The sequence below is a fragment of the Lactuca virosa genome, chromosome 3 (genome assembly GCF_052849685.1).
Source record: "Lactuca virosa cultivar CGN04683 chromosome 3, Lactuca_virosa_CGN04683_v6, whole genome shotgun sequence".
NCBI lineage: Eukaryota > Viridiplantae > Streptophyta > Magnoliopsida > Asterales > Asteraceae > Lactuca > Lactuca virosa.
The window spans coordinates 413,522,995-413,533,758 of record NC_136428.1 but is presented as its reverse complement, the minus strand read 5'-3'; the positions used below and the strand labels follow the sequence as shown (position 1 = coordinate 413,533,758).

General features: G+C 41.5%; 1 protein-coding gene across 1 annotated transcript; it reads right to left on the bottom strand.

Annotated features, from left to right (window-relative positions):
- Positions 1-9,444: 9,444 nt before the first annotated feature.
- LOC145165037 (uncharacterized) lies at positions 9,445-10,554 on the bottom strand. The gene is made up of 2 exons (XM_079083675.1): positions 10,335-10,554; positions 9,445-10,184 (listed from the first exon to the last, which is right to left on the bottom strand). Exons 1-2 carry the CDS (start codon positions 10,552-10,554, stop codon positions 9,445-9,447), a joined length of 960 nt encoding a protein of 319 aa, XP_078939801.1.
- Between the last annotated feature and the right edge of the window lie 210 nt (positions 10,555-10,764).

Genomic DNA, 10,764 nt, shown 5'->3' with positions numbered 1-10,764 from the left:
GGGATGCGACTTTGTTTCGTTCGTTTGACCTCGTGGTCCATGATCTCTACAGGTTCTTCCACGAAGTTGAGGCTCCCGTTGATCACGATCTCGTCGAGTGGGATTACAAGAGTCTCGTCGGATAGGCACTTTTTCAAGTTTGAGACGTGGAAGGTATGATGTACATTACTGAGTTTGCGGGGTAGGTTGAGTTTGTAAGCTACGGGGCCAATTCTAGCGAGAATCTCGAAAGGCCCTATATATCTTGGATTCATCTTTCCACGCTTTCCGAAGCGTATCAAGCCTTTCTAGGGTGAGACTTTCAAAAGGACTCGGTCTCCCACCTGGAATTCCAAAGGTTTCCTTCGTTTGTCTGCGTAGCTTTTCTGTCGGTCTCTAGAGGCTTTCAATCGTTCACGAATCTGAACGATCTTCTCTGTCGTTTCCCGAATAAACTCTGGACCCGTGAGAGTGCTGTCAGGAACTCGTCCTTTAGCTAATTGAGTGTCACCCACCTCAGCCCAGCACAGAGGGGATCTGCACTTCCGGCCGCAGAGGGTTTCAAATGGAGCAGCCTTGATGCTCGTGTGATAACTGTTGTTGTAAGAGAATTCGACGAGAGGTAAGTGGGTATCCCACGCCTTCCCAAAGTCGATCACACAGGCTCGCAGCATATCTTCCAAGGTTTGGATAGTTCTCTCACTCTGTCCGTCGGTCTGAGGATGGTAGGCTGTACTCATGTCCAGCCTCGTTCCTAAGGAGTTTTGTAGTGGCTGCCAGAACCTCGAAGTGAATCTACTATCTCTATCGGAGATAATAGATATAGGAACACCATGCAGTCGTACGATCTCCCTAATGTATATTCTTGTGAGCTTCTCCATCTTGTCGGTTTCTTTGATGGGCAGGAAGTGTGCGGACTTGGTCAATCTGTCGACGATGACCCATATGGTATCAAGTCCACCCGTTGTCTTGGGTAGCTTGGTTATGAAGTCCATAGTGATCCGCTCCCACTTCCATTCAGGTATCTCCGGTTGCTGGAGTAGACCTGATGGTTTCTGGTATTCGACCTTTACCTTGGCGCAAGTAAGGCATTTACTCACGAAGGTAGCAATCTCTGCCTTCATTTTAGGCCACCAGTATGATTTCTTGAGATCCAGATACATCTTATCTGAACCTGGGTGGACGGAATATCGAGTGTTGTGCGCTTCCTTCATGACCAAGTCTCTGAAGCCACCGCGTTTCGGTGTCCAGATCCGGTCCATGAGATATAAGGCTCCGTCACCCTTGACTTCTAAGTTCTTATCCATTCCTCGCAGGGATTCTCCCGCTACATTTTCAGGTTTCAAAGCTTCGAGCTGAGCCTCCTTTATCTGTGCGGGTAGATGCGAATGGATAGTCATAGTTAATGAATTGACTCTTCGACCAGAATATTCTTTCCGACTTAGGGCGTCTGCTACCACGTTGGCTTTACCCGGATGATAACGAATTTTGCATTTGTAGTCATTGAGTAGCTCGACCCACCATCGTTGTCTCATGTTGAGCTCTTTCTGATTAAATATGTGTTGGAGGCTTTTGTGGTCTGTAAAGATAGTGCTCTTCGTACCATACAGGTAGTGTCTCCAGATCTTTAGGGCAAACACAACTGCTCCTAATTCGAGATCGTGTGTGGTGTAGTTAACCTCGTGTGTCTTTAGCTGTCTGGGTCAATGTCGTAAGGGGTTTCGCGATTCGAGAGAAATTTTGTATGAACCAGCGGTAGTAGCCAGCGAGGCCTAGAAATTGGCGGATTTCCGTAGGCGTCTTCGGTGCTGACCAGTTCTCAATAGCTTTAATCTTGGATGGGTCCACGTGGATTCCTTCTTCGCTAACCACGTGTCCTAAGAATTCGACACTTCGGATCCAAAATTCGCACTTAGAGAACTTTGCGTATAGCTTCTCTGATCGCAAGGTTTCTAGGACTTGTCGTAGATGATTGCTATGCTCCTCCTTAATTCAAGAGTAGATAAGTATGTCGTCAATGAAGACGATGACAAACTGATCCAAGTAAGGACGGCATATTCTATTCATTAAGTCCATGAATATTGCGGGCGCATTGGTCAGTCCGATTGGCATCACCACGAACTCGTAGTATCCGTAACGAGTTCGGAAAGCTGTCTTCGGGACATCCTCCTCAAGCACTCATAACTGGTGATACCCGGATCTTAGATCGATCTTGGAAAAGTAACTAGCCCCTTGCAGTTGGTCGAATAAATCGTCTATACGAGGAAGAGGGTAACGATTTTTGACCGTCAGTTTGTTGAGTTCTCTGTAATCGATGCACATACGGAACGATCCGTCTTTCTTCTTCACGAACAAGACCGGTGCTCCCCAGGGTGAGAAGCTTGGTCTTATGAAGCCCTTGCTGAGCAGTTCGTTAAGTTGACCGGACAGTTCTTGCATCTCAGCAGGCGCTAGACGATAGGGCGATTTGGCTACGGGGGTAGCTCCTAGGATTAAGTCGATTCGGAACTCGACTTGTCGTTGCGGAGGTAAACCTGGTAGCACTTCTAGAAAGACGTCGGGGAAATCGCGTACTACGGGGAAGTCTTTTAGGTCTTTCGTTTTCTGGTTCGTGTCGACGACGTGTGCAAGGAACGCATGATATTCCTTACGCAAGTACTTTTGGGCTTGAATACTGGAGATTATACGGAGGCTAGTACTGGGTTTGTCTCCGTAGATCAACAAGGTTTCGTTGTTTGGTAGGTTTAGACGGATTGCTTTGTCGAAACACAGGATATCGGTACGTTGGAGACTCAACCAGTCCATACCCACAATGACATCGAAGCTCTTGATTGCTACTGGTATGAGGTCGATTGGAAACGAATGGTTATCTAGCGTGAGGGTACAATCTATGTAGATCTTGTTAGAACTCTCTGTCTTTCCGTTAGCCATATCTACGACAAAGGTTTCTTTTAGTGGTTTCGGTGATTGTTTAAGTAAGTGTTTAAAGTTTTGGTTTACAAAGCTCCTCTCTGCCCCACTATCAAACAGGATACAAGCATAAGAGTTATCAAGAAGGAACGTACATGTGACTACTGTGGGGTCTGCTACTACTTCATTGTGGCCAATAACAAGTAGTCTGCCTGTTCCTCCTGCATTCCCTGCTTTTGGGCAATTTCTTTTGAAATTCCTTATCTCGCCACAGCCATAGCAGGCCTGGCTCACTCCTATGCTGGGGACCTGGGAAATGGGTTTGGGTGGTGTTCGGCAAAACCGGGCGGTATGGCCCTTCCGGTCACAGTTAGTGCAGTGCATTTCCCGACAGGGGCCGTTGTGATGGAAAGAGCACTTGGTGCATTTGGGTAGACTCCCTGTATATGTTTTGGCTGGTACAGGGGCAGCAGGAGTAGTGACAGCGTGAAAAGCCACCATTTGTTGGTTCCTTGAAGAGGATTGGGTTGATTTGCCCTTCTTTCGGTCCCACCGCTTCCTTTTGTTGTCGGATGTCTTGGTCGGTGCAGTGGCAACCGTGGTAGTGGTCGATGGAATGTAGGGAACTTCATGATCAATCAACCGTTGGGCCAATTCCTTGGGACTGTCAAAGGTCGTAGGGTGTGACGCTAGAACGTTCCCTCGATACGGGGGCACTAAACCCCAGATGTATCTTTCAATTTTCTTGCCCTCAGTGGGGACCATGTTAGAACACAGAGTCACCAGGTCGTAGAACCTGGCTGTATAAGCCACTATGTCGGTCCCCTTCATTTTGAGGTTCCAGAGTTCCTCCTCGAGTTTCTGAATTTCGCCCCTAGGGCAGTACTCCCTTGTTAGAAGGTCCTTCAGTGTGTCCCAGCCCATGGCGTTGGCTGTTACTAAAGAGAGTAATTTGACACGGCCATTCCACCATGTCAAGGCCCTTTCGGTGAAAGTGCAAGCTGTGAACTTTATCTTCGTCTCTTCGGGGCACGAGCACATCTCGAAGATGGCTTCAGTTCTTTCGATCCATTGGGACAGTGCAATGATCCCTCCGGTCCCATTGAAGAATGTTGGTTTGCAGTTCATGAAATCCTTATAGGTACACCTCTGTGTACGTGGGTGGATTTCACCATGTCTAGAGTTGGTGCCCATTCCGGCTCCACTTGCATCGCCATAATTTATTTGGGCCAAAGCTACGGTCACAGCTGCGGTTACAGTTGCCTGAAACATCACCGCATCAAACTGTTGCGGAGGAGGTGGTGGTGGTGTTTGACTTGCAGGCGTGTTTCTGGTCGGACGCTTGCGAGGAGGCATCTTTTACTGAAAATTTGTAAAGATGATGACAATAGTGATAAACAATTATAAGCATGATGGGAGTGTCTCATGGACTAAATCGCTATAGTCCAACTATCAGATAGAAATATACTAATAGATTAGGGAAACACAAGAGTACATACTTTCTCATAGATTAGATAACTGCCAATGTTACTGGTATTACTGATGTAAAATGAGTTCAGAAAGTTGACCTAACAGTAGGTCTTACATCAAACCATAAGGAAAATGTTGGCAGCTTAGAAGTCTAATTAGAGTACTTTTAAAAGTTAGGAATATTTTACAGACAAGTGCTCTCTAGAGCATAGGAAAGAAAGGCTATTCCTTAATTCAAAAGTAAAGACGAGTTGACATCTTCTACCGGCGACGGGTGTCTCTCGGACGAACCCTTAGGTCTGCCAGTTGACGTACAACTTCCTAAAGATGTCGCTCATGCGCTCTCTGACGCACTCGGAGTTCCATGACCTCGGCTCAGGATGCAACTAATTGTTGCTGCAGAGCCTCATTGGTACTCCTTGTCCTATCCACAGTCTCTTCGAGTTGGCGAATACGAACTGTGTTTAGGTTAGAGTTGGCGTCAACTTCCACTACTCGCTCGATGGCTGCATGACCTTGCTCGATGTTCCTAGCAATCCTTCGGACCATGATGGGCAGGACTCGGTCAACTGATCCTCCCTCGCTTATATTGTAAAATCTTCGGTCTCCGTTGAAGGGCAACGGCTGACCCTGTTCATCACTCCATCGATTCAAGGTTGTTGCCCACATAGGAGTGGGACCTTGAAACTCCGGACGGGGGTTGGGGTTTGGAATTGGAACTTCTTGGGGATGGTTGTTGACTTCTGGTTCGGAGTTGGAGTCATCTGAAAAGCCTTCTGCAAGGTGATCATCCAAAGGGATTGGGTGATCATCTTCCGGCTCATTATCAAGCCATCCTCCCATGCCTTGGTTTGGATAGTACGGATCGCCAGGGAGATGAAAGCCAGCCATGCTATCTACGCGAGAAATGTGGAAGGAATAGTTAATAGACGTACTAATCTAAGATACTTATAAGATGATCGTTATTAGTTGATCCAATACTTGCATAGTGCATACCAATTACATGCAACTGAAACAAGATAGACCTTCGAATAAGTGATCCTAACTCTAAATCCACAACCAAACAAGGAACATGAAGTAAAGCAAAGATCACAGATTCTAAGTCTACAACGCCTTAGTCACATGTAACCGCAAAGTATCCACTTAGCAACTATTTTCCTACTAGTAACGACATTTTTAGTTCTCACATATGTAATTCATAGTAATGCAGAATACTCCTATAATATTCTTGTTCTAATGTTCTTGTAGTAGTGTTGGTAAGTTTTTAGACATGTTGCAACACCACAACCACCCTTAGGCACATGCTAGTCACTCCTAGGAAAATGTAGTTGATCAGGCTAAATCCACCCAGATTTGACTATATGTCCCTAAGCCTAATTGTGCTGTTTAACAATCTTAATACTTTTGTTCTGTTTTAGTATGATACTGACCCTTTGTATGAATGGATGTATATATATACTTAGTTAAATATCTTTTATTTAAAAGTATATATTCTTGGTCAGAGTGTTTTAATCCCGTTGTGTTTATAGTTCGTATATCTTTTATGGGTTGATATACTTGATTCACTATAAACAATGCTCTGATACCAATCTGTCACACCCCAAAACCGAGAACGGCGGAATACGTTCTGGGGTGGAGGAAGTCATGTACAGTATCATAACAATGATAATAGTAAAGACAAGCAACAACATCCATTGCATTAATATAATAATTGTAATACAAGCGTGTTCTGTATAGTTTCTAAGACACCAAAAATATATTCAAAATAAAAGAGGAGTCTTGTATGTGCTCCATCTTCTCAAAAGCTGCATCTGTACCTGTCTACTGATGCCCTGAGAATACAAGTTATTTTGAAAGCGAGTATCAGCATAAAGCTGGTGAGTTCATAAGTATTTAGTGTCATTGCTTGTATATAAAAAAATGTTTACAACAATGTAGTATAATAACTTATTTCAATGTTTGAAAATAGTATACTCCCTAGAAAACCCTATGTTTTCCAGTAAAAGTAGTCTTCTACCAAGACCCGTTTGTTTGCATGTTTGATCCTTTGAAAATGTAAAAGTTTTCCCCAGTGAAACTATCAGTAAGAAAATATAGTTTTAGACTTTATTCATGTAAAGTAATTGGGAAAATAAGGTTTTACCCCAGCAGTGGCACTGCCGGCTAAATGAAATAGAATGCAGACTCCAGGTAGTATTAAATGTACAATACACCTCGGGGAGCCTGTTTGGCCTTTAATTCTTAATGTGTAATTAAAGGTTTGAATGTGAACTCATATGTAACCATGCTGATTGACGATCGAATAACTGATGACCCTCCGAGTCATATGTAGTGATGTGACATTTTGTCACCCCTTGGCCTTTCGGCTGGGACTGTAGCTAGCAGTCGGGATGTGGGAGTGTATGTCCCGTATAGATCTATACACACAATGCCCGCTCTCCCTCCAGGAGACTCTGGTTACATGGTTATGGCACAATGAAGTGTCGTATCGAGAAATAGTATGTCACATTCTAATTATAGTATACTCTCTTATATATTGTATAATGTATCTTCTGGTATAACGTATAGAGTGTTCTCTTGTATAGTATATAGTATTCTCTTTGTATAGTATTTATCATGAATTGACTCATAACTGTACTGACACTGATAGGTGTCATTGTAATAGTAGTAATGAGTAGAAATCCTTAACTATACCTATTATAGTTAAATAGTAATGTTGGTTGCATGCCTTTGTTACACAAAGGTACTAAATCTGAAGTGAAGACTTTTATATCCAACACAAATATATATGATATATAACTAAGAATTCAGCAACAGTCGGACAAATAACATAATACGCTAAGTCTAAAACCAAACAAGGAACAAGAAATAAGGTGAGCTATCAGTCCTAAGTCCTTCAAGTCTTACTTATATAAATATATCAGTATAGATATGGTTTTCAAGAGAAAACTAGTTTAAAAGAGTTTGAACACAGTTTTGGCATTTAAAGAGTTTGATAAAAGGTTTGAAACACTTGAAAACCCAAAGTTTGATGGAAACTTGAAAGTAGTAGCAAATCTTGTAGTATGTTCTAGCTATTAATCACATGTGATTGATATAACAACTATAACAGTTCAACTTGTATTCCCCCCCCCATAAAAGCATTTAAAATTATTTAAAAGGTTAATTCAGGGGTACGAACTCACCTGTAGTGAGTGGAGTGGATGGAAGTGTCGGGTAGGATGCTAGGTGTCAAGTGAGGACTTGAACACACACACTAGTGTTAGGGGCATCAAAACACCATTTGGGGTGTTTATGTTTTGGGAGATCCCCAAATCGTAAACACATATGTTCTTGGGGATTTTGATGATATTCCAAAGGATTAACAAGTATACTAAGTAAGTAACTAGATAGGAAGGGTACACTTACTTATATGAAGCCTGTAAGAGTGATTAGAGCCTAAAAACACTAGTGTGTGTTCTTGGTGTTCTTGGTGTTTTGAAGAACACTTGAAGATCTAAGTAAAAACTAGGAATCCATGGATGAAATGATGTATAAACACTAGATTAAGTGTTGTATGAACGAATCTAGGAAGGAAACACTTACATTTTGGCGGATTTGAAGAAATGAACTTATGATACTTGAGAGAAAAAGCTTGGTGTTCTTGAGGTGGGAAGTGGAAAATGAGGAAAAGGTGTGTAAACTCATGCTATATGCATGAGTTCTTGGGAAAATGGTGTTTATGGCTCAAACACCTCTTGTTTAGCCGCAAAACACCTAGCTAAGGTGTTGATTGTTTTGTTTGCTACACATCACTAATAACGACACTTCCTTTTATTTAATCGTTTGACGAAAAAAATAAAATCAAACATCCAAACGGACTTAAATCCAGCCAAAAATGTACTGAAATGTTTTTGAATATTATATGAAGTGTTTAACTATAGAGATTATACAAATGAAAATTTTGGGGTTGTCACACCTTCTTTGCAAGTAGGTACCTAATAGCTGCATGATCAGAATAAACAATCACTTTAGAACCTAACAAATATTGACGGAATTTCTCTAAACCAAAGACAATATATAGCAATTCTTTCTCAGTTGTCGAATAGTTGGCTTGTGCACTATCAAGTGTCTTTGAGGCATAATAAATTACATGAGGAACTCGATCTTTTCTTTGCCCCAATACTGCACCAACCGCATGATTGCTAGCATCACACATGATTTCAAAGGGCAAACTCCAATCCGATGATTGAAGTATTGGTGCTGAGATTAACAACTCCTTCAACTGATCAGAAACTTGCTTGCACTCTTTGGAAAATTCGAACTCTGCATCCTTTTGTAGAAGCTCACACATGGGACGGGATATCTTGGAAAAATCTTTGATAAACCTTCTATAAAAACCTGCATGACCAAGAAACGAGCGTACCTCACGAACACAAGTGGGATAAGGTAAAGACTTAATGACATCAATTTTTGCTTTGTCTACCTCTAACTCCTTAGAAGACACAACATGACCAAGTATGAGACCTTTATCAACCATAAAATGACACTTTTCGTAATTCAAAACAAGGTTGTTCTCAATACATCTTTGCAAAAAAAAATTCAAATTGGCCAAACATTCATGAAAAGAATTTCCATAAACTGTGAAATCCTCCATAAAAACTTCAATGATCTCCTCAACATAGTCTGAAAAAATTATTACCATGCACCTTTGAAAAGTGGCGGGAGCAGTGCAAAGTCCAAAACGCATCCACCTATATGCAAATGTTCCGAAGGGACATGTGAAAGTGGTTTTTTCTTGATCCTCGGGTGCAACGGGTATATGATGAAAACCGGAATACCCATCCAAGCAACAATAGTGTGTTTTTCCCGCTAATATTTCCAACATTTGATCAATGAAGGGAAGTGGGAAATGGTCTTTCCGAGTTGAGGAATTGAGTTTTATATAGTCTAGGAAAACTCTCCACCCGTTTTGCACACGGGTGGGGACTAATTCACCTTGGTCATTCTTTCTAACAGTAATACCTGTCTTCTTGGGTACAACTTGGACTAGACTTACCCACTTGCTATCCGATATAGGATAGATCATCCCCACATTTAACAACTTTAAAATCTCTTTTTCACAACTTCCATCACTCGATGATTCAAATGCCTTTGAGCTTCTCGGGAAGGTTTGTAATCTTCCTCCATAAGGATCTTGTACATGCAAAGCGAAGGACTTAGCCCTTTGATGTCGACTATAGTCCACCCAATAGCTTCCTTATACTCCTTCAAGGTGGTGACAAGCTCTTTCTCTCCAAGATATGCATACTTGAGATGCTCGGGTAAAGTTTTGAGTTCCAATTCCGGTGCCTGCAAAATAGAAGGAACAAGTTTCTCATTTGACATCGGTAATTTCAGCTTTGGAATATCAAACCTCATTTTCTTCTTTTCATCCATGCAAGATACAACTTCCAAAATCTCTTCATCAATTTTAAATTGCTTGGCACGTTTTTCCACCCTTTCCTTTTGATGAATACTATCTAAAATAAGAGCTAACACATCAAGATTAGACAAATCAAAACACTCCTCTGTTAATGGTTCAATAACATCCACAAAATTTAAAGATGAAATATCACTTGGATATCTCATAGCATCATAGATGTTGAAATTTATCACCTCTCCATCAAATTCCATGGATAATGTACCATCATAAACATCAATTTTTGTCCTGACTGTTTTCAAAAAGGGTCTTCCTACAAGAATTGAGCTCAAATTTGGTGAGTCATCATCATCGATGTCAAGGACATAAAAATCTGTTGGAAATACTAACTCATTCACTTTGACTAACACATCTTCTAGCACACCTTTTGGATGTACTAAAGATCTATTAGCCAATTAAATGATTACCCCGGTCTTCTTTAATGTGCCAATATTTAAGGTTTTGAAAATAGAATATGGAAAAACATTGATAGAAGCTCCAAGGTCTAGCATTGCTTGTGGAAGATGAAGATTACCTAACTTGCAAGGAACCGTGAAAACACCCGGATCCTTACATTTTTGAGGTAGTCTTTTCTGTAACACTGCGGATACATTTTCACCCACTTTGACAATTTCATTTCCTTTTAACTTTTTTTTAGATGTGCATAATTCCTTAAGGAACTTAGAATACCTAGGGACTTGTTTGATGGCATCAATAAGAGGAATATTTACCTCAACCTTTCTGAACATCTCCATAATTTCATTGTCCTCTCTTTCACGCTTTGACTTGCTTAACCTTGTGGGAAATGGTGGAGGAGTGACTTTTGCTTCAATAGGAACTTGCTTTGAAAGTGTTTTTCACTTATCTTCTTTTTTCTCTAGCCCCATCTCTTCTTCTTCTTCAATCAGCTTAGGACCTTCATATTCTTTTCCATTTGTCAAAGTGATGGCACATGCACTATGCTT

Bases quoted from the DNA above. Each gene is read 5' to 3' on its own strand.
- LOC145165037 (XM_079083675.1), bottom strand. From the start codon at position 10,554: ATGGAGATGTTCAGAAAGGTTGAGGTAAATATTCCTCTTATTGATGCC. The intron at 10,185-10,334 runs GTAATCTTCATC...TACATCCAAAAG, and splicing joins CACGGTTCCTTGCAAGTTAG to GTGTGCTAGAAGATGTGTTA.